The sequence below is a fragment of the Rhinatrema bivittatum genome, chromosome 1, assembly GCF_901001135.1.
Source record: "Rhinatrema bivittatum chromosome 1, aRhiBiv1.1, whole genome shotgun sequence".
Classification (NCBI taxonomy): Eukaryota; Metazoa; Chordata; class Amphibia; order Gymnophiona; family Rhinatrematidae; genus Rhinatrema; species Rhinatrema bivittatum.
The window spans coordinates 308,606,607-308,630,755 of NC_042615.1; the positions used below are offsets into that span (position 1 = coordinate 308,606,607).

The 24,149-nt window shown below is 41.2% G+C and overlaps 1 protein-coding gene across 5 annotated transcripts in view; it reads left to right on the forward strand.

Moving 5' to 3' along the window:
* Nucleotides 1-24,149, forward strand: part of PPP3CA (protein phosphatase 3 catalytic subunit alpha) — a 728,982-nt gene that overhangs the window by 695,346 nt on the left and 9,487 nt on the right. For all 5 annotated transcript variants that reach the window (XM_029597060.1, XM_029597061.1, XM_029597063.1 and 2 more), the window contains 2 exons: nt 8,311-8,395; nt 20,794-20,891. In XM_029597060.1, the coding sequence (XP_029452920.1) occupies nt 8,311-8,395; nt 20,794-20,891 (183 nt within the window). The remainder of the gene's footprint in view (nt 1-8,310; nt 8,396-20,793; nt 20,892-24,149) is intronic.

Sequence of the window (24,149 nt, forward strand, 5' to 3'; positions counted from 1 at the left end):
AAATGCCTTCACAGTAAGGGGTCTGGCCATCTTTTCAATTTCCTGGGCTGGCAGCTCAAGTTACCTACCTGCATTGTTCTCTTTTTTTTTTCTGCTACAGTTCACTTAAATGGTAGCATGCTCAAACCTCTGACTCTTGTGGGGGAGGGGCTTCAATAGTGGTAGTAATGGTAATATTGTACAACTAGATACAGAGTGCCAGCATGGTCTGAAGACTTTCTACCCTTCGTTGTTTAGAGGTTCTGGTCTCTGGTATAGCTGCTCTCATTAACCCCTGGGGTTAAGAGCCTTGATGCAGAAGCTAGAGTTTCCTGGACTATGTTTTCTCTTCTGTTGCAAGGCTTAAAGGATGTATTTTAGTCTGATTACAGGCATTATGCCATTTGTATTATGTTCAAGGTTTCCTGGTACGTGTATCCAGGGCTCCAGTGTTTATATCAGTAGTTCTTGAATAGGTCTGGTTTTCAGGATATCTACAACACATACACATGACATGCAATTGCATGTATTTGGTCTAAGAGAACGCTTAATTGCATATTTTGTTTATCTTGAAAATTAAACTTGTTTGAAGGATGCTAGGACTGGAATAGAAAAACAGAACTTTATATTTATTTGTAGGGTCTCTGCAGAGCTGGAAAAATCCCAGGAACCAGATCACCTGGGCCCCTAAATTTGTCAGCTTGTACCTAAAATGTATAAAAGCAAATAATATATTTTTAAAAAACCAGGGCCCAGTAGAAACAGATGAGACAAGGCAGGGCAACAACTAAGAGGCAAGGCAGACAGGAAAACAACAAGGAAAGCACTGAGACAGAGAGGCAACACGCACTGCAGGAGCAGGAGGACCTGTTGCTGAGGTACCAGACAACGGGACAGCTGGATTAAAATAGCCAGTTTCCCATGGCATCATCCAGGCACGCCAATGAGGGTTTCCTGCTCTGGGGCCTATATCAAAACTGAGAGCGCACACCTGTGCCTATGGATGTATGCAGGAGCAATGGCGTCCACACAGCGAAAAAAAATTATTTTTCATTTAATGCACAGTTAAACTCTTGAATTTGTTGCCAGAGGATATGCTTAGGCCAGTTAGTGTAGCTGGGTTTTAGTTCCTGGAGGAGATGTTCATTAACTGCTATTAATCAAGTTGATGTAGAGAATAGCCACTGCTATTACTGGCATTAGTGGCATGGAATTCTACTTAATGTTTGGGTACTTGCCAGGTACTTGTAACCTGGATTGGCCACTGTTGGAAACAGGATGCTGGGCTTGATGGACCCTTGGTCTGACCCAGTATGGCAACTTCTTATGTTCTTTTGTTCTTAAGACAGCATAGCGTTGGGGTGAGGCAACAGCATCTTGGCTGAGTACAGCCCGTCACACAACCGGCCAAATGTTGCACTGGGTCTGGTGGAATTTACAATTTTAACTGGCAGGTTCATTGAGAAAAAGGTAACATTTCCTGCAAACTGGCAAATTTCTTGCAAATTTCCTACAAACTGCAAATTTTAACTGGCAGGTTCATTGAGAAAAAGGTAAAATTTCCTACAAACTGCAAATTTCCTGCAAACTGGCCCATATGTCTTTAGTAAATTTAGTTCAGTATTTTTTAAAGATAGATGAAGGCTAAAACTGTTAAACTTAATTGATATTTTTTTTTCTTTTCTGCTTATTTATTATGTTTATTTGAGTGTTAGAAAACTGAAGTTGTACCCCATTGGGAAGTATCCCAAGCTTGCTACCTTTGGTATTTTTAAAAGGTCTAAATTTTGTAGGGTTTGATAAACATGTCTAAAACTCGCTGTTGTGCTTGTTCAATTAGAATATCTGAAATATGTGCTAAAGTAAGTATATGGAGAAGATAACTTTGATTTTTGTACCTTTCTGTTGTAAGTATAGTATTGCTTTTACCTAGATTTTTTGAATGACTATATTCTTAAAAGAATGATTTATTCTTATAAATCTCTAAATTCTTTTTGGTTTTTCTGTCAGTGAAGTATTTATTAGTGGTTAAATCATATTTTTATTTGGTTCTATTTTTTATTTGTGATGTAATCACTTTATCTTCCCTGTACTCAAACCTAGGGGTTCTGTACTAAGCCGCCTTAAAATCAGCCGTTAACATGTGTTAATGGACAATTTTAACAAGGGTAGCATTATCTTCTGATTTAATGCTTGATTCATTGAATGACATTAAGACTTTAGCACACTGGACATTAAATCCAGTGTTTTGCAACAAATTAACATCTATGTGTTGCTACCACCGGTTCCGTGAGCCTTGATGGGGGCTCCAGTCTCCATCCTCATCTCCCTTGATTGAAGAATAAGTTATTCTAGACCTGAGGTACCCCTAATCCCCACCCTTGCAGTAAATATGAGGCCTTCTGGACTGAACTTGTCCTCCCTCCCTACGAGTTAAGATTAAGACTCTCCAGGAATGCAGTCCTCCATCCCCGGCCTCATCCTTTCTCCTAGCTTGGTAAGTCCCCTACCTACTGTATTTGAAGGTTGTCAGTTGATGATGGGGCAGGAGATATCATGCCTCCCTCCCACCCTGTCGACTCCGACATGCAAAATGACACTAGGCAACCTCATGTGGGGGAGTAGGGGTGGCAGGTGTGGGGACTTTAGTCTAGAAAGGCCTTGATCTTAAATTGGGTTGGTGGAGGCGGCAGAGGAAGCAAAGACTTCAGCCCAGGTGGCTTTAATCGTAACTCAGGGAAGGGGATGAAGCAGAGAAGAACCTGTTCTTGACTTGCGGGGGGGGGGGGGGGGGGGGGGGGGGAGGGATCATATCCCACATCGAGCCTTGGTTTATCCACCAGAGGCCAATGTTGCAACTTGAGATGTAGAACAATTTGAGGCTTCTGCTAAAGGGAAAGAGATGGTAGAAAAGGTTTGGGGTTTTTTTTAATGATCATATGATAAAGTAACATAAAACGGTCAGACAGTTGGGACAATAAATACACTTCCCACAGAATCTTGTTTGTCTTGTTTGTAAGCTCCATGTAACAGGGTCCTCTATATATATCTGTACAGCATTGATTATGTCTAGTAGAGCTTTAGAAATTAAAAATATTAGTAGTCATAATGTGTAACTAGGCTTTAGCATTAAGGCAGTTCACATTGCTTAATTTAATATGCATTAACCTATTTTAATTATAATGAGCTGCGTTATGTACTTTAGTACCTAGACATCTTAGATTGTAAACTCTTGGGGAAGTGATGTTGTAACCTCTATACTAACTCGGAAAATAGCCATATCCCTAGGAAGTCCCAAACTCTGGAACACCCTCCCAACTGAACTTAGAACACAGCAAAATTTAAAAACCTTCAAAAAAGAACTAAAAACCTGGATGTTTACCAAAGCCTACCAAAACACGCAATGACTCTCAGATATTACTTCCCTTCTACTGGCCCTATGCAAGCATGTGGAACTAATGCAAGCACGTAATACATACATAACTGAAAACCACATAGGGCCTCATTTTCCAAGCACTTTACCGCGTGCGATAAATTCGCAAATCGCGTTAACAGCTGTTAACGCGATTTGGTATTCAGGGGGCGGAGTATATGTAAAGCGGGAACCTGTGTATCGTGTGTGGCAAAACAGCCGCAGTGTTAGCGCGGCTAATAACTACAACTCCAACCTCGCGTTATGGACTGCGCTACGGGCCAGAAAAGGAGTATCGCCATCCACAATACTTCCAGACAGCCTGTTTCAGAGAGAGAGAGAGAGAGAGAGAGAGAGAGAGAGAGAGAGATACTTACTATAGTGCCTATGCCCTACATAGGTATTTCAATCCCTATGGGAGGGCTACCTACTAACTCGGGGTGGGGATTAGGTATGAGCGTCGGGGGTTGGGGGCCACTTTCGCATTCCACATGAGACCTACAGACAGAACAGTGGTCTCTAGTGCAGATTTGCTGGCCTTCGGAGTGAGGACTCTCACTCCAAGTGGAGATTTGGCCAACATTCTCTCCACCTAGCATGTTGTTGCCCAGGTAGAGTGTCCATCAAGCTAGGTAGAGAGAACGTTGCCCAAACCACTTCTTGGAGTGAGCGTCCTCACTCCGACGGCCAGCAAATCTGCACTAGAGACCACTGTTCTGTCCGTAGGTCTCATGTGGAATGCGAAAGTGGCCCCCAACCCCCGACGCTCATACCTAATCCCCACCCCGAGTTAGTAGGTAGCCCTCCCATAGGGATTGAAATACCTATGTAGGGCATAGGCACTATAGTAAGTCAGTCAGTCTCTCTCTCTCTCTCTCTCTCTCTCTCTCTCTCTCTCTCTCTCCCCCCTTCCTTCCTTCCTTCCTTCCCGGGAGCCTGAAACAGGCTGTCTGGGACTATCGTGGCAACTGGCAAATATCGTGCACCGCGATGAAAGAATCATCGTGCAGTGGGAAAACATTGCGTGTGGCGCTAATGTTTTCGCGAATGGCGAAAACATCGCCGCATACGATGTTTCCCCACTGCACGAAAGAAGCCTCATTTGCATTGGTAACGCCCCCTAATGCGTTACCAATGCGATATTGGAAAATAAGGCCCATAGTTTGAAATACGATCTACGTTTATAAAGCCTTCAATATTTATGTTAACAATCACATGAATCTTTTGGAAACTCTATTAAACATCAAAACTTTGTAAACTGTTGTGATGGCGAAACCGAACGATGGTATATAAAACTCGATAAATAAATAAAAAATAAATAAATAAATTGTTTGGTGCCATACAAGTCAGTGCTGTTCAGACAATTGTTGTTACACCAATGCTTATTCTGATCCTTAATAAAATCACAGAATGAAATACAGTGAACATGCTGTAGAGACAATTTCTAAAAGTTCCCCACATTGACATCTAGTCCATGAATGCTTTCACCCATTACCTTGACATGCACGTACTTTCCCTTTGAAAGCTGCTGTCATTAAAAAAAAAAAAAAGTATCTGCAAAGATTTGCATCTGTATTTTTGTGCGTGGTACCTTTTCCCTTGAAAATAACTCATATAGATATGAAAATGTAATCTATGTGGAGGTAATTTTCAAAAGGATTTTCATTCATAACATGGGCAGTCAGGATAATTAGCGCCACCCCAGTCTTCGCCACCTGACCATCTTCCCCAGAGTAATCACACATAGCTAAGATGTGAAGTTAAAGAAGACCGCAGTTTATTAACCATTGATAAGACAATAATACCAGTAAAAACCTGAGCCCAATCAATCAATTTCATCCTATCCACAAACCATCACCCCCACCCCCTGTCCACCATGGTACCCACCCCACCACAGCCCAGCAGTGACGTCTTAACACCAACCAAGGCTTCCCATCTGGCCACCTGCCGAGATCTCCCCATCATGACCCAATGGTAGAAGTCCCATGCCATGCCGCCCGGTTAGCCCTCTACTGATCTAGGACTGGAGGTAAAACCGGGCCTCCTGCCTGACTACAGCCTCTTCATCCATCTTTTATCTATGTCCCAAACGTAACCATTTAACATCCACTAAAAGGTTCATGTTTCCACCACTGCAACATAACAATGCAAAGAACAATGAACAACTACAAAACCAACAGGGGAAAGAGGGTGGGAAAAACAGCCACTGAAGGTGAACAATGGGAGAGGGGACAGCGCCAGCTAGGCTACTTAAATACCATCAGTCTGACCCTCCTACTCCCATCCTCTCCCACGGTGCAGCCCAATCTCTTCGAATTTATGTTCAAATTAAAAGCTACAGGGGGTTGGGCGGGTACAGGAGGCACGGGCCATGGGGGGAGGGGTGAATGCATGGAGGTAACTGGGACTGGCCCCAATCTGATGCCTTGTTAAGAACAGCTTGGGGGGAATTAAACCCCCCCCCCCCACCCAGCCTGCATTAAATGATTGTTTGAAAAATTGCTATGACATATGTTACTTTTACGCATATAGGACCAGATTTGTAAACATATACACGGGCGTAGATTTGTGCGCGCAACCCGGGGTGCACCTTGCGCGCGCTGAGCCCTAGGGGAGCCCCGATGGCTTTCCCTGTTCCCTCCGAGGGCGCTCAGAAATCGGAGCGGCCTCGGAGGGAACTTTCCTTCCATCCCCCACTTTCCCCTCCCTCCCCCTACCTAACCCGCCCCCCTGCCTTACCTAAAACCCCCTCCTGACCTTTGTTGACGAAGTTGCGCCGGCCTCTGTCCCGCCCCCGCCCATTTTTTCAAGCCCTGGAACGTACGCGCGTCCCAGGGCTTGCGGCGTCACTGAGCCTCTGCAAAATAGGCTCAGCGCACGCAGGAGCGGGTTTTCGGGGTTACGCGCGTAATATACACGCGTAACCCTTTGAAAATCCGCCCCATAATTCCTTTGAAAATTGACTCTTAAGCATACATTCCCTCCCCTAGCCTAAACATGTTCCTGGGAATGCCTCTTCCATACCTGGCTTAAAAGTAAGTGGCCTGTTGATCCACTCATGAACTAAGTCGGGTAATGGCCGAGCAGTTTTCAGGCTGCCAGTTGACTCATTCAAATCAGGATTTACCGAGGTAAATGTCTTATAGAAAATTGGCCTTGGGGAGGACAATAATAAAAGACATTTCTGGGGTAAAACGGAAGTAGACTGTTTGAATATTGCCTGACTTCTACACTGGTAAAGGTGGGCACACACAGCAGCGCCTGCAATGTTACCGCATATCTTGGTAGATATTCGTGAAGCAATTTATTTATTTATTTAAGAGTTTTTATATATCGTCATTAAGTTATTCACCATCATAACGGTTTACAATAGGGCACCTATATCAAAGGAAAATATAGCTCATAAATTACATGGGTGGTGCCATTAGAATCTGATAACAATTGTAGACATTGGGGCAGATTTTCAAAGAGTTACGCGTGTAACTTACGCGTGTAGCCCCAAAAACCTGCTCCTGCGCACGCCGAGCCTATGTCCCGGGGCTTTGAAAAAGGGGCGGGAATGGGGTCAGGGCCGGGGGTGGGGCGGCGGCACAGCACGGCCAGAGGCAGGCGTAACTCCTGAAATAAAGATGGGGGGGGGTGGGATTTAGGTAGGGCTGGGGGGTAGGTTAGATAGGGGAAGGTGGGGGGGAGCGGAAGGAAAGTTCCCACCGAGGCCGCTCCGATTTCAGAGCAGCCTCAGAGGGAACGGGGAAAGCCATCGGGGCTCCCCTAGGGCTCTGCTCACGCAAGGGGGTGCACAAGTGTGCACCCCCTTGCGTGCCGACCCCGGATTTTATAACATGTGTGCGGCTGTGCGCTCATGTTATAAAATTGGGTGTACATTTCAAATGTAGGCCACGCGCGCAGGTTATAAAATCTGCCCCATTAAATTTAGTTTTGTTTAATGCAAGCCTTAAAACAAACGTTTTAAGGACTTGGTTGATATATGTCATTTTGATGAGGTTTTTATTTATGTGATAGGGGAACTAATATTTTTGGTTTGCACAAAGTTGTATTTCTGAAACTAAACTTTGTAGGAGAGCTATTCAGCAGTTGGCAGCCAAATCCTTGTACATTTCTATATCTCCAATTGACCCTAACAGAAAATGCATTTATACTATCTTTCATAAACAATTATCTCAAAGCACTTAACGGTTGGTGAGAAGTACAATAAAGTTATTCCAGTATATTTCAGGAAAAAGTAAATGTACAAAAGTAAATTCACAACGGAAACACAGGTTGAAACCATGCTTGAAAAGTGGAATAATATGAATCGGGTTTATGGAGTTGTGACTGGTGCATTGAAGAGAAGAAAGGGTGTGTGTTTAACTGGTTTCTCAAAATGGCGAGAGAACAGGAGGCAGGCTGTTTACGGGTTTTCAGGAGTTAAGAAAAGAATGTTCTTACACTCACAACAACTTGATCAGGGGATGGGATAAAGGGATGGGAGGTGGCTGGAAGGGGAGTGGTGGGTGAGGAGGGTCTATGATAGAGAAGCAACTTGGTTTATACCCTGGATGTCCCCAACATTTTTTGTTCATCGGGTATATTTGAAATGCTAGACCTCTGGCAATACTCTTGAAAAACATATCCTGACAGGGTTCTCCTCATGATGACCTTTAAAGATTAGCAGGACTATAGTAATAGTATGATATTGTTAATACTTAAGATGGCTGAATATTTTTAAAGGTAAATAAATAAGATTTTTATTTCATGATAATGAGGATTTTTTTATTTGGCAGATCCTACCATGTTGGCACACAAAGAATCATTCTAATTTAGACATTTGTGAAATTTCAGTTAAATAACGTTCTCCATTAACCAGGGTCCTACACAGTTTTTAAATCTTTTTTTTTTTTTGCTTTTATTTTTGCTAGGAGCAACAGCTGCAGCCCGAAAGGAGGTTATAAGAAACAAGATCAGAGCAATAGGCAAAATGGCAAGAGTATTCTCTGTATTAAGGTAAATAACATTTTCCTTTTCAGATTTTTAAAAATCATATTTGCAATGAATTCTTTTGCAGTATTTGTGAAAAAATGGCAAATGGATAACATTTGCACAGAAAATGTACCACGTACAGCCAGGCGGGGCCAGTGCAACCCACTGTGCTAGCCGTGCACTTGCACAGGGTGGCGGCCTCAGCCGAGACCGAGTGAGCTGCTGGCGCGGCAAAGAAGAGGAGGAGCCACAAGGCCACACAGCAAATGAGCGAAGTTGCAGGGCCGTGTTTGTGAGTGTGTGTATGTGTGCTTCAGCAGGTATATGTGAGAAAGAGGGATCTTGTGTGTGTATGTAAGAGGGACCGTGTGTGAACATGGGTATGTAGGAGGGATCATGTGAGTGAGAATATGTGTGAGAGGAAGTGAGCATGGGCCTGCATGAGGGAAAGAGCGGATATATGCATGTGTATGAGAGAGGAGAAAGTTTATACATCCCTCTCTCACTGATCCACAACAATCCGAATGACTAGAAATCAAAAGTTTCCAGGTATGATGAGCATGAATTATTTTATCCTTATTAGTTTTAATTTTTGGATGCTATTTGTGTCTGCTGTTCTGAAATATTTTATTAGTATTTGAGACATTTAAAATTGTTTATGAATTTTTAATGAATGGATCTTCTATTCACCAACTGTTTGAAAATATTTTTATTAGTATGTTTATAACATTATGATTAATGTATTTATTATATTTCTTGATTTTGTTTAATGTCTGAAAATTGGTGATGGTTTCTGTTTATTTATTGTTATACTGCATACAGACTGACTTATTGCGGTTTTCCTATTTCGTTTTTGCCTGCAAATTTCTATTTATAATTTATGGTTTCTTTTTCCTGTATTTGGTGAGGGTCTGCCTGTGTACTGCATTTGTGATTGAGATGATTCTGCTAGCATGTAGGAATTTATAGCAGCTTGGTTTGTTCTGTTTTCTAATATGAGGTGTATTGGTGTTTTATTTATTTATTATTATTTAAGGTTTTTATATACCGGCATTCATGAAATGATCACATCATGCTGGTTTACAAATAAACAGGGGTGCAATAAATACATCAAAAACAGAAATAATGTGTCGAAGAAAGCAGTTACAATTAACAAGGACTATTGAACTGGGATCAGAGGAAATAAAGATAGTTGGTATAATATTCACAGTGTTGCCTTTTCATAGGTAGGGTGGTTACATTTTTAAGTGCTAGCAGTTAGAGCTGTTTTGGTATTGGAGGTTTATTATATTTTAAATGTAATTTACTCATGGCTTTCTGAGGGTCAAGCCCACACCTTGCACGCATTATAGTAGCCCTTAATATCATATGGGCTCCAAGTGTCCTTTTTTTGTAGGGTTTTCTGGTTGGCACCAAAGAAATGCATGCAAATACTTGTGGTGATATGTTTTTACCTCAGAAGATTATACTTTGAATATTCTTTTTTCCTGAAAAATCTATTATAAATGCATAATTTTTAATTGTATTCGTGGCAAGAGCAGGAGGAGGGGGTGCAAGGGTATAAGATTTTTCTAAAGCATCTAATACTCTTGCACTGGCAATGGGATCCAGGGGAGGGGGTGAAGACTCGGAGGGTAGAGGGATGACAGTGTTTAAAGTTTAAGTCGCTGGAAGGAATTGGGCTTTTTTTTGGCAGGTCTGAGACAGAGAGTGAATAAAGGGGGGGGGGGGGGGCCACAATAATTGTTTGAACAGGGCAGCAAAAAAGCTAGCACCGGCCCTGCAGCCAGGCTATCACTTGGAGGTTTTGGAAGATATAAAGTAAAAATCTGCAAAATTCTATAGGGAAAAAAAGTGGTTTTTAAGCAATAGAATGTTAGGAAATATTTGGAAAGGAATGGAAAACAGAACTGAGGATGTTATAATGCATTGGTATCAATCCATGGTGCGACTGTACCTATAGTATTTTGTTCAGTCCACCCCCCCATCTCCAAAAAAACATATAGCAAAACTAGAAAAGGTACAGAGAAGGACAAGAAATAGAAAGGGGAGGGAATTGCTTCCTATGAGGAAAGACTAAACAGCTTAGGGCTCCTCAACCTGAAGAAGAAATGACTGAGGGGAATCTGATAGAAGTATATGAAATCAGGAGTGGGGTGGAATGGCTAAACAGGGAAAGGGTATTTACTCTTCCAGATAGTAAGGGCTAGTAGACACCCCTTGAAGTTAATAACAGATATAAAACAAATTAGAGAAAGTATTTTTTTCACTCACCACACAATTTAGTTATGGAATGTTTTCGTGGAGGAATTGGTCAAGGAACCTAGTAGAGGTTTAAGGAACCTAGTATAGGTTTAAAAAGGGGGTGTACATAAACAATTATTAGTCAGGAAGACTGGGGGGGGGGGGATGGAGTCACCGCTTATCCTTATGAATGACATCAAGGAATGGATCTACTCTAAGAATCTGTCGGGTACTTCCTAGAAATCTGGATTAGTCACTGTGCAAGAAAGGATGTTGTTTCTCAATGGAGCCTTGGACTAACCCAGCATGGCACATCTTATTTTCTTATGTGAAGGACTTCTACAACTTTTCATTTTTTCTTAATAAAAGAATGAGGTTTATTTTCTGGTTTTGACACGAAAATATTTTGTTTCGGCTTTATGAATTTTTTTTTTCTTTTATCCTTTAACATGCTAAAATGTGTTATTATGCAATCCAGTAAAGCCTTGACAGCTAAAACCAGAGTCAACTAAATATTTGCTGTTTAGAGTTTTTCACCGTAAAATTGAGTCTAAAATGTCATTGGTTAATAAAAAATTAAAAAATATAAAGTCCAAATTTTAAAAGGCCAGTGTGCGTACATTTCAGAGGTTATGCACACGGCCGGGCCTTGTGCATGCCGCGAGCATTTTCTGAAAGGCCCGGCCATGTGCGTAGCCCCTGTTACGCGCCGAAGTGATGGGCTTCTCAAAAGGGGTGGGCCGAGGAGGGCAGAGACAGTGTCATTTGATGCTGTCCCAAGGAAGCACGCACCGGCAGCCGGCCAGCGAGTGGAGATTACTTCTTTTCCCGGAGGAGCAGTAAGTAGCAAAATAAAACATTTGGGGATAGTTAGGGTAGGTTTAGGAGGCGGACGAGAAAAGGGAGGAATGATAGGGTTAGGTGTAGGAAAGTGTCCTCTGAGTCCTCTCCTTAATTGGAGCAGACTAGGAGGGAACTGGGGGAGGCCCGATTGCGTCGCCGCGCGTATTTTTCTAAAATTCGTCCCCCCTGCACGCAGAGCAGGCCACCAGCACACGTGTGCACGCGGGACCCATATTTTATAACACGCCGCGTGCCAACGCATGCATGTTATAAAATCTTCATGTCCATGTGCGCGCGGGTCTTAAAATCGACCTCTGTGGAAATAAAATGAAGTAAAAAATATTTTGTCACCGGGCTAGAACATTCAGGGAGCTGCAAAGCCTCCTTATTGGCTGTAACAGCAGGCACTAATGGCCTAGAAGTTCCCTGCTATTGTAGACAAATTGTCATCTCCATGGCAGCAAGTGTCTTGCAATCATGTTACAAGCCAGAGAAAATGCCTTATAATCCTTTTGATTTTTATTAAATCAAACAAGTTTACAATCGTAGCGTTTCTCTCCAGAGTCATTAGCACTTGGCGTTGGTGACTTTGTGGGGGTGGGCAGAGAAGTAAGAGCACAAAACTTTATTTTTTTATGGCTTCCTCCCCCATCCTCAGCCCCAAATTAGCAGCAGTCTGTTCAGTTGAGGATGACTGCTTAAGCAATGGCAGTTCGGTGCTGCAGAATGGAAAAACATATTTGCATGCTATTTGAATCAATACCAAGTTTAAACCACATGGCCCCCTCCCCACCATTGTAAGATTTTGGATATGTTCTTCCTTTTTCTGGCATTATCGGGTAATTTGGTAATTGCTGGCTATCATAAGGAGGAAAAAAGAGAAACGCCCACATATCCCTGTTCACTGTACAGTAACTAAAACAGTTTAACTGTTATGTCGAATTTAGTAAGCAGATAGCGATGGGATAGTTGTATAGCAGACTGGGTGTATAAAATACACAGGGCTAGCTCTTACAGAGGGTCCTCTAGGATCCGAGTAGGACTCTTGAAAGCTTTTGTAACGTGGTTACATTTTTCTGCATTATTAAGGTGGGAGTACTAACCCAATGGCTCTTTTGGTTCCTCTAGCCTCCTTTCTTTTTGTTGTAATATACATTTTTTTCTTTTTTAAATAAATTATTTCTATAACAGTTTAAACAATTAAAGATGAATTTTAAAGCGTCAAAGCCGGGAGATACGCGCAGAAGTCTGTCCGGAGTGCACCATGCGTATTTTAAAGAGTGCGAGAACGCATGTATCTCTCAATATTTATTTATTTATTTATTTATTTATTTATTTATTTAAAGTTTTTCTATACCGGCATTGGCGATAGGAATCGCATCATGCCAGTTTACAATTAACTAGGGGTGCAACAGGAGATATAAATAAATAAGAACATTAACAAGTGCTGAGAGAAATAGTTGCAGTTACAATAAAACAGGGATAACACAAAAACTTGGAGCAATGAATAGGCGATGGGGAAAACAAAACTTGTGGCAGAGCAAAGGCAATAGGAATTTAACATAGATAACAAATTTGCCAGTTAATATGCACGCCAAATATTTTTTTTTCAACATGGGGCGTTCCTAGATTTCTCAGTGACATCTGTGCATAAGTATTTACATGCACAAGCACGACCGCATAACTTTATTTCTGCTGTAGATGGCATGTAAGTCCTGAAACAAAAGAAACTAGGTTAGTCAGCGGGGTTTTAAGGGTTAAAGGGAGGCTAATTACCTTAAGGGGGATTAGGAAGTCCTCTTCTTTACCTGGGTGAACTGGGACCGAACTGGGGAAACTGGTAATTGCGATGGCGCACATTTCTTCTAAAATTTCCTCACTTGTGCAGTAGAGGTGGTATTTCACACACATGCGCACGTCCATATAAAATTGTGCGCAAATCTACGTGTGTACAGCCTATTTTATACCATGTGTGCATATGACCGAGTATGTTATATTATGGCCAGGTCCTTTGGCACGAGCCAGATACGTGCCTATATGTGTGCCCGCGCGGATGTTTGCAAAGTTACCGTCTTATAGGGTCATTCATCAAAATGCGTTATGGCGTTAACGCAGGCGATAACGCGTTAACGCCATAACGCATGTGAAAATCGTATTATTACACGGCGTGAATGCGAATTGTTTGTAGGGGCAGGATTGGGGAGGGGTTTGGGCGGGATAATTAAAATGAGGAGCAATATCGCACCGTGCGATAGCATAACCGCATGTTATCACCCGGTTTTAACACTGGAAATAACTACCCCTTTTTTCCTGGCATTAAGCTGTGTGATATGCCCGAAACAGCCGTAACGCAATTCACATAAATTTTGCAAATTGCATTTCAGCCATTTCTGGGCTTAGGAGGGGAGAGGGGAGGAGTGGAGTGGAGGAGAGAGAGAGAGAGCCTCTGGGGAGGCTTTCACAGTAGTCAACTATTTATATGACTACAGGAGGGCCAGCTAATAGCTCGAGGTGAGGTGTTGGTAGTCTTTTAGGGTTTAGGGGCCAGTTTTACATGCAGAGTGAGTCGTACGAACTGCACAGTACACCTCGGTGGCGATTTGACGTCATTTGGAGTGAGGAAAGTCTCACAAACATGAGATTTCTACAATGTTATCTTGCCCTAGCTTTATGGTACCCTGTTATAGAGTCCATCAGGCTAGGGCGAGAGAACATGGTAGAAATATCATCTTTGTGAGACTTTCTTCACACCAAATTACATCAAATCTTCACTGAGGTGTACTGTGCAGTTCATACGTCTCACTCTGCATGTAAAACTGGCCCCTAAACCACCACCAACACCTCACCTCAAGCTATTAGCTGGCCCTCCTATAGTAATATAAATAGTTGACTACTATAAGGGCCTCATAAACAGTCTCTCTCTCTCTCTCTCCCCTCTTTGTGAGCTATGAAATAGAAGTATCGCAGGGTGGGAAAACTGTAGCGCACCCCGCGATACTCCCTATGCACAGCGCTATGTTACCGTTCGGTGTGGTAATTCTAAAAATGACCCTAAACATGCCCTTTTCTCTTACTGTGGGCATTATGCATGTGAAGATATAGCATTTTGATGAATCTAGGGGTAAGTGTGTATAACGACAAAGTTCACCATGCAGTTTGCCAAATATAGTAGCAGAAAAACAAAGCAGTTCATGTGCACACTTGAAATAGAGGACATCTAATCTAAAAGGTGAAATTTCGAAACGTTCCATGTGTAAAACTTACATACATAAGTAACTTCTACTCATGCATTCCATATTTTATAAAAGTCGAAAGTACACGTGTTTTTTCACTTTGGTGAGCACATATACGCTTGTTAAAAAAAAAAAAAAGGGGTGCTCTAGAGGCGTTCCCGTGCGGAGCTAACAGTTGCATGTGTAATTTGCTATTTTAAAAGGCACTTATGCATGTACAGTTTCCAACTTAATCGTGTATTTTTACACCTGCTAATTATTGGGCGTAAGTGATAATAAACATGTTATCGTGTAAGAACATAAGAACATAAGAAATTGCCATGCTGGGTCAGACCAAGGGTCCATCAAGCCCAGCATCCTGTTTCCAACAGAGGCCAAACAATCCTGAAGAAACTGGGGAACTGATGGAGTGAGATGATCTGGGCAGGAGTTCAGGTTGAAGAACTAGGAGGGTCTCAATGAGCTGCAAAAGGATGTGGCGAACCGGCGGACTAATTGGTAAAATGTAATTTCATCGACATACGCATGTTATAAAATACACCAACTTACATGCATAAATCGTGACTTAAAAAGGTAATTTCCTACTTTACTTTCAACGTGCAAAATATAGACGTACACTTTTTTAAAAATAGGTGGGTAAAGGACGTATGTTCAGTGAATTAATATAGGGTACGTGGTTTCAGTGAATTGTGTGCATTCACACACAAGCCTACCTATGAAAGTATGTTGCAGGGAGAGGTACAGTTTATAAAACACATGTATACCATGCATGCATGTTATAACATATTATAGTAATGATTTGGTGAGAATTAGTTAAATATGATGAATAGCTGACCTATTCTTGGAGAAGGGAGAGGCTAGAAATCACTTACCAATTCAAATACACAGCATGCCAAAAACCTGGGAGGATGCCTTAAAATAAATATGGAATGATGATATAGATAAAAGAAAAAGAAGTACATTCTCTTTAAACATGACCCTGATAGCTAACTGGATATTTCAACAATTAGAAAAAAAAAAACCAAAAAACTTTTTGCCTGTACGTAAAGAATGTTTTCCTTCTTTGCTGGATAGACCAAGATACAACTTGAAATAGTGTAGCATGTGATCCCAAAAAAGGGAAACTCTGACTTTTGAAGCTTAATAACCAGTCTTGGTCAGGCTGCAAAATAAAGAAGACCAGTAATGTAGATTTATCAACTGCTGGAGTCATCAGATTCTCCAAATCCTGTGTTAAATTCTTACTGGCTGCAGTAATAAAAGGCGCTGCAGCATTTGATAACATTTTCTTAGAAAGGAAATAAGCTTTCACTAGGGCAAGCAGTCCCTTGGGTGGAATTGTCACGCATCCTCCAACATACAGTTTCTGAAAAGTTAAATCTAGAATGTGAAAATAACCATAGCAGAGTTCACTGCTTTTAAGTTTTTAAAACAAAGTGCATTCTCCCAGGTCTCTTACTTCCTCCAAGGGGCAGAATTATCCTAAATCAAATCCACATTCAGAGATTATAAAGATGAGGTTTGTAACTCCCAGTTTCCTACATTTGTTTTCCAGAGGTTGAACAGTAGAGATAATTTAAAGCTTTTTTGAGTTATAGTTCAGAGGGCGATTTTTTGTTAAGAATAGCAAGGTCAGAAGAAAGAATTTTAATATCCATGATAACAGTAGGTATGGGATGTTTGTCACGTATTAATATAAAGCTAGAGCAAAAAAAAACAGTGACCACAAATAACAGCAAAAACAAGAGAATGATACACTTCAGAGACAAATGTGAAAAAATAAACTGAGTAATAATAAATAATGAACACTTTTATAAATGAATAAATCTAAATGTACAGGTAGCAATACAATAACCATCCATAAAATAAAAGAAATGCAATATCACATGTAGTAAAATAAACTAGGTTTAAGTAAAATTTTATAAAAGTGGTGGCTTGAAGTGTGCTTGAACGCACACTTCAAGCCACCTTCCTGGAATGCCCATGTTCTGCCCAGACTGCGCCCACGCCCTTGCCCCTTTTTTACTTTTTGATTTGTGCGTGTACCAGGAAATACGCGGGTACTCAGGTGCTTTTTAAAATCTGCGCTGGGCGCACCGGCCCCAGACGTGCTCGCATCTCCCGGCTTTGACAGGCGTAGGGATTTTAAAATTCACTTTTAAATGAGTAGTAAATAAGTACAACAATCAAACATTAAAAATAAAAAAATGACAACATGATCATGTTTCGGCATCACTTGCTTCAGGGGATAAAAGTATTTCACGTCAGGTACAGTAGTGATAAGAAGTGGGACACCTCTGCTAAGTGGAGGAGAACCCCCAAATGGGCAAATCTCTTCAGCTGACAGACTGTTGTCCCATAAGAGTAAACCAGTCAGCTGCACATAAGTAAAAATGTTTGTAAAATTAGTACTAGGAGTAGATTATTCTTGCATTGGTTTGGTGTCTTGAAGGAAAGCCTTAGCTTCTGGAGAACCTAAGGCTGGTCTGGAGGGGATGGGTCTGTTCAAACTCCAAATTCAGGGGACTGATGCAATAAAGTGCACTCGGCCTAGCACACGGGTTTACGTGCAGTTTGGCGCGCATTATGGACGCGCTAGTCAAGCACCCAATACAATAAGCGTGTCCAAAACATGTCCCCAAACTATTGTGTACCCAATAGTGCCCGACAAATGTAAATTGCATACGGTTTGAGGACATTAGATATTCCCCCCTGATGCAGTAAAGCGCTGAGTGACCACGCACACTTTTTAACGTGGCAAATTTAACTCCAGCCTCGGAAGTCGAGTAAAGTCAACTTGCAGTCAAGGGCTCATGGAAAAACATATAAAATAGGTTCTCTGTGTTGTGATAAGTGTGCCCTCCTCCTTAGTATCGTTGTGACATGTTACTGCTTTTGGTGAAGAAAAATAATTGTATATTTTGACTTAATTAAAAGAAACCCACCTTTCTTATGGCCACACAAGGGGCACCTAATATCTTGCTGAGGTTGCTTAAGTGAATTATAACAACAACAAAAAAAGACGAGGATGGAAACGGACGATTGTATTGAGCACCCATTGCAATTGGGCGCCCGGTGAAATAAACTGTTGAGCGCTACGGACGCAGCTTTCCTTTAGCACGCCCTTTTTAACGCTGCCTCTCATTTAAATATTGCATCAGGTGCCAAGGGGATGTGGCAGCATTCACATTAAGACAACAGGTGCTCAATACTAGCACCAGTTTTCAACGTGCATTTTATTGCATCGACCCCTCAGTGTTTTAGAAAGGAAAGGCTTCAAATGCACTCTCATTCATCAGCGTGGCTACTAAGGATGATCTTATCACCACATCAGCATTCAGCTGTTGATTTGCAAGAACAAAGGTGTCTATTGTTTGATCAGCGTAACATTAGGGGCATTGGGGTAGATTTTAAATGGCCATGCGCACCTATTTTTATAATCCGCGCGCGCATGTGCGCGGATTATAAAATGTGCACAGGAGGGCCCAATTTTGTAAGATTACGCACAGCGATGCAATCAAGCCTCTTCGAGTTCCCTTCCAGTCCGCCCCAATTAGGGAATAGTCTGGGAGGGAACTTCTCTACCCCCCCTACCCATACTCCCTCCCTCTTCCCCCCCTCCTTAAACCCTTTGGCCTACTGTACCGGCTGCTTCCAGCCCCGCCCCTCCCCCCAGACCACCCCTTTCTCTGGGCCTGGCACTTCTGCGCATGGCCGGGCCCCTTTGAAAATGCACGCGGCGTGCGCAAGGCCCAGCCACACACGTAACCCCTGTTTTTTATGCGAGTGGCCATTTTAAAATTCGGCCGATTGTTTTGGGTGGAGAAATCTGTGGTTGTCACTTGTGGTTTAGTATGAGGAAGAACAAGAGAGAGAAACCACAAGAATAAAGAATAAAATGCCTCTGTTGGGGAGATAACAGCACATCACACACCAGTCAGCAACCATCTTGAGACTTTTTGAAAGCTAAATATGTACATCTTTGGTACAGACACCACCCCTATTTTAAAAGAATCTCCTTCCATGACTCCAGTCTTTTCACATGCAATATTCATGCTTCAGATATATCCGTGCATTTCCTGGTAGGGCTTGCTCTAGTACTAGTACTAATACCCTGATACATTACATTGGTATAGGTGAAGGTAGCTAAGTAAGGTGGTACTTTCAAAAACTGCATTTTATCATCATTAGAAATTAAAAATAAATCCCAAATGTACATGAGGAATTACGATGATTTGGGGCCAATAAACTAAACAACATTAATTGTAACGCAATCATTAATGTATGTTAAGCACATGCAGCGGCAGATTCACGATGTCGGACCGGCCCGGGTATTCGCCGCCCAGGACACATCACGTGGTCTGCTGAGCGCGGCTCTGTCACGGCCGCGCACGGCAGACCACGTGACTGGAGCGATCGGCACACCAGGGAATGCCCAATCCCCCAATAGGCCAATCCGCCCCTGAGCTCATGTTATATAACACAAGAGTTTAATGCAGAATTACTGAATTATGTTAATGTTAAAGTAAAATATTTGCTAATGTAATACAATACAAAACTAGATGCAATAGCTCGTTATTTATGAATGCAGTGAATATTCATAAATTAGTGCAAAAAACGTAACTATGCCTCTAGAAGGTGCACATATTAACACCTATGTTAACATGCACCACATTTGTTTATTATTAACATTGGCTGTAAATATATCTGTTAAGTACTGAGTCAACACATGATGACACAGGTTAGTGCATTGGCCTCTTGGTTTGTTGTAGCTGACGGTTGAATGATTTAATTTTTTTTCCCCATTTCTAATCGTGGTGCTTTAACATGTTCAGATGCTAGAATGTTTTATTTTTCTTAGAAGGACCATACCTAGCAATTTATATAGAGAGACACAAAAATTGTCTCTCTATATAAATTGTACCGAAATCCTATGTGGTTATTGCAGTATGGTGGCTAATACTGTAGCTTAACATATGCACGTACTGAAGGATAATTGGTGAACTGCAGAGCTGGATATAAACATGACTGATGGAGAGAACGAAAGAAAAGCATGATTAAGTACATAAATTATCTCTGTACTTTGAAAGATGTTTTACAAGTACAAGGCAGTACAAATTAGCTTGGTATATTATTAATTTGTTCACTTAATTACTGTCATGAAATGTATTGCTTGATGGTGTTATTCCAATCCAGTACATTATTAACCTGAATAAAATGTCCAATGTAAATCACAGTAGAGACGAAATGATTTTTAGACCATAGTCCTAAAGTTAGGGGTGCAATCTCTCACTTTTTATGTCAAATTCTGCTTTTTGGTTCAGTGCCATTTTATTGTATACAAAGCACTAGAACCCTTGATCATATTGTTTCCTGCCCCTTGGATCATAATTCTTGGAATTCAAGAAATCTGCTCATTTCCAGGATGCAGTCATGGTAAGCCACTGTAAAGGTCTACTACAGTCCTTCGTCATTCAAACTCATTCTCATAGCAATGGCATAAATTATAGGATATGGAAATGTGAGTTTAATAATTCATGTAGTATGTGCGATGTCATTTGTGACAATTGATATGGATCCAGGGGGCTCTGAGGTAATTGGTGACCCTCTTGCTAATGCTAGTAGAGGGTTCAAAATATGTTATAGATACAAGTTGCATTCTACTTGGCCATGTGTATCTTTGCTGTACTGTTCAATAGGTACATCATTATTTTAAAGAATTGCAGATAACTGCATTATTTACACCTACACAGATCTTTAAATGTCGCTTGTGTTGTTTTCTTGAGACATTTGTCATCAGAGGGGATTGTAAACCATTTGCTGCATGCCTTCTCTGTCGTGCTTTTTATCTAAGTGTGAAACTAATACTTGGTTGGCCAAGTGACCAGAATTCACATTTGTACTCTTCTAGCCAGGGCACTAGCTTCTACTTCATACAATACGTCGTGCGTTGATGAACAGTGCTTAAATATTTCAGTAATAACTCAAATTCACCTCTGACAGAAACATTTGGGGAAGACTTGACTCATTCTCCTCTTGATGATGCATTCATGATTGAAAGTAAATGTTGCTTTTTTGCTGCTTTCTTGCCTTTCTTTGCAGAGAAGAGAGCGAGAGCGTGCTGACACTGAAAGGCTTGACTCCGACAGGAATGCTGCCCAGTGGTGTACTCTCTGGGGGAAAGCAAACACTGCAAAGTGGTAAGTGCAATTTTCTGTACATGTACTATTATGATCCTCTATCATTAAATATTTAATATTTGTTTAAAAAAAAAAGATAAGCACAGTCCTTTCCAGAAAATGTGAAGCTCAGAATTAAATAGTAGGTTCATCATCTTGTCCCTGTAGTAAGCAGAGGAGTAACTAAGACTAATATTCAGTTCTTTGAGCAGTAACTTTAAACCAAATTCTGTAATCATGAAATTGTTAAATCCTCTTAAAGAATCTCTCTTACCTTAGAAAATTAAACATGAAATATTTGGCTATATGTTTACGCTACGTCTGCTTTCCAATTGGAGGAAACATTTTTTATATTTTTAAGTGAAACCTTCATTAGACCATGAAAATCAGGCTTTGTTCTTTGCATCTCTTTCTCATTCAGAATTTTGAAGGCAGTGTCTCTAGAATTGGAACGTCTTGTAGCCAATTATAAATGATAATACATAAATCAGACATATAGGTATAGAGCATGTCTTTTGTGTCCTATTACAATACATCTGTATGCAAACATAGTATGCTTTAGTTATTAGATTAATGTATTTTGATCTAAAAGGAGTTTGTCAAAGGAATTCACAATTATATGATAGTCATCCACTGGTGTAGCATTCCAAGTGTAATATATATCATATACTATATCATTTTATTGATTGTATTATGTTATGTATTTTAGCTTCTCACAAAAAAAATCACCAGCTACAAATTTCTCAATAATTTGTGTAATCTCAAAAAATATATTTTACTTCTTTAAACAAGGACAATCATATGTGGAAAAACTCTGAAAATATATCGGAGAACACCATTTTCTCATAATTATAGACTCATTTTAAACTCACTTTCCAATATAACTGTATGAATTAACAAGTCTTTAATTATTTCAAAAATATCTTTTTCTTTTTTTTAAAACTATAATACAGTATAAAACACTTCCCTTATGTTCTGAAGGTCACAGACAGTACCCGACACAGCTCCATATTTCATATATCTGCTTTAAGAGTGCAGTCGACAAAGAACTTTAAAACCTGTTCTTCTGCCCTGTGGATCATCCCTTCAATCAATACTCCTCTTGCATCTCTAAAGGAGAAAAATTCAATTTTTAAAATAGCTTTACCTTCTCAGGCAACTAGTCACAGCTAACATATGATTACGCACATGATAATTAAATCAAGGAGTTCCAACCAAGTTCTCGAATCATGCCAAAGGGTTCTCTTGTTTTCAATTTAAATATCCATGAATGTTCCTTATAATTCAATATTCTCTGTACATCACCTCCCCACTAATTTTTGTGAACCTGTTCGATCGCTTATGGTAATTCTGCAAACACATTTTGATATTAAACACAGTGGGAAGCCATAGGTGCTTCCAAACAGAAATTGTTGAAACAACTACTGTTGCAGTCTCCGCCGCTTCCCCTTCGCTAGGGCTGAACGGTGCCTACCTCCGCTGCTGGAAACGCCACGTTCCGCGTGGCTGGAACCCCGGCGGCACTGCCTGCTCCACGTGGCGGCTACCATTGCTTGCCTGTCTCTCCGCTGCCTCGCGCATGCGCGAGGACGCCCACTTTGTGCGCACAGCTCCCGGAAGTCTGGCCCCGCCTGCGCTGATGACATCACGCCCTAAGCCCGATATAACCAGCGTCTGGACTCCTTCTCCTTGCCTTGCAATGAGGTTCACTACTGCCTAGTAGTTCTGAGTTGCACTTCGTCTGTTCTTCGTTCCTGCCTTGACCTTTGGACTGCCTTTGACTCGCTTCAGCCTGCCGCCTGCCTCTGACCTTGGTTCGTTCCCGACTTCGCTTCAGCCTGCCGCCTGCCTCTGACCTTGGTTCGTTCTCGACCTTGCTTCAGTCCACAGCCTGCTTCAGACTCCATTCCAGTTTTCAGCCTGCTTCAGTTCCAGCTTACTACAGACTCTGCTTCAGTATCCGGTTAGCTACAGTTCCCGCTGCCGCCCGCTGTCCTGTCATCAGCTGGCCCTCGGCCTGTACAGCGGGTCCTCGGACTATCTCATACTTTTGGACTTCCTATACTACAGTTCCGGCCTAGGCCATTCCTGCCACTGGACATTGAGCCTATTCCCCAAGTCCCAAGGTTCCAGGACCCTACGGGCTCCTCCTGGGGGGCTCCTGGTTCCCGGGTGAACACCGCCAGCCTGTGGCTCCGCCTCCAGGCCTACCCTGTCATCCTAGGTGGGCCGGCCCAAGGGTCCACAACCTCGCCTGCAGTATCAGACTTCAACAACTACGATGATGTATGAATCAAGTTTTAAATTGTCTCTCAGTGCATCCCCACAAACAAAAGAAGACAAGGACAAACAACGATATATACAACATTCTTGGATGTACCCCTGGTAAAATGATGTAATCCAAAGACTTCTTAGATACTTCCACTCAACATCTTGTATCATTTGTGCACAAAAATCACAGTTGTCATAGGGAAAATGTCCGGTTTTCGTAGATCATTCACATTCTTTGACATTTATTTATTTATTTATTTGAAATTTTTTGTATGCTGGCCTTATAATAAAAAATTGGTCAAAACGGTTAACAGTAAAAACATTCATAAAAATGTTTAACAATAACACAAATGCCCTTCGTGTACACGTCCCTCACAGAAACCTAAGATCAGCTAACAAAGCACTCCTAACCATTCCTTCAGTCAAAACAGCAAGACTAATCCAAGTAAGAGAAAGGGTGCTTTCCTTAGCAGGTCCTTACCATGCCTCTAGAGATCAGATTACAAAGAGACATCAAAACTTTCAGAAAAAGTTTAAAAACATGGCTCTTTAAACAAGCGTATCACAAAAAGAGAATGGAGAATAGAACCCAGGGTAGTGTAGGATGCGGACAGTAGAACACCCACACACATCACCCTAATCATTATGTGTGTATTTTATTTTATTTTTCATTCACCACCAAAGGATAATACAATTATTAATCTATTTTTGGTATTTAATACTGATACAGATAGAAATGGACATGATTTATCACACCCACCAAATAATATTGATTATATAACTATGTTACCGTAACTTGATGGTACCTGTGTAGTTGATATAACTTAATACATTTAGCAACATTATTTTATGTGCCTTATTGTAAACCGTTGTGACGGTATCTATCTTAACGACAGTATAGAAAAGATTTTTAAATTAAAATTAAATTTAAAAATGTAAATGAATAAAAACAAAAGGAGAATACGGTAAAAATAAACTAATGCAACATGATAAAAATTAAATGACTGT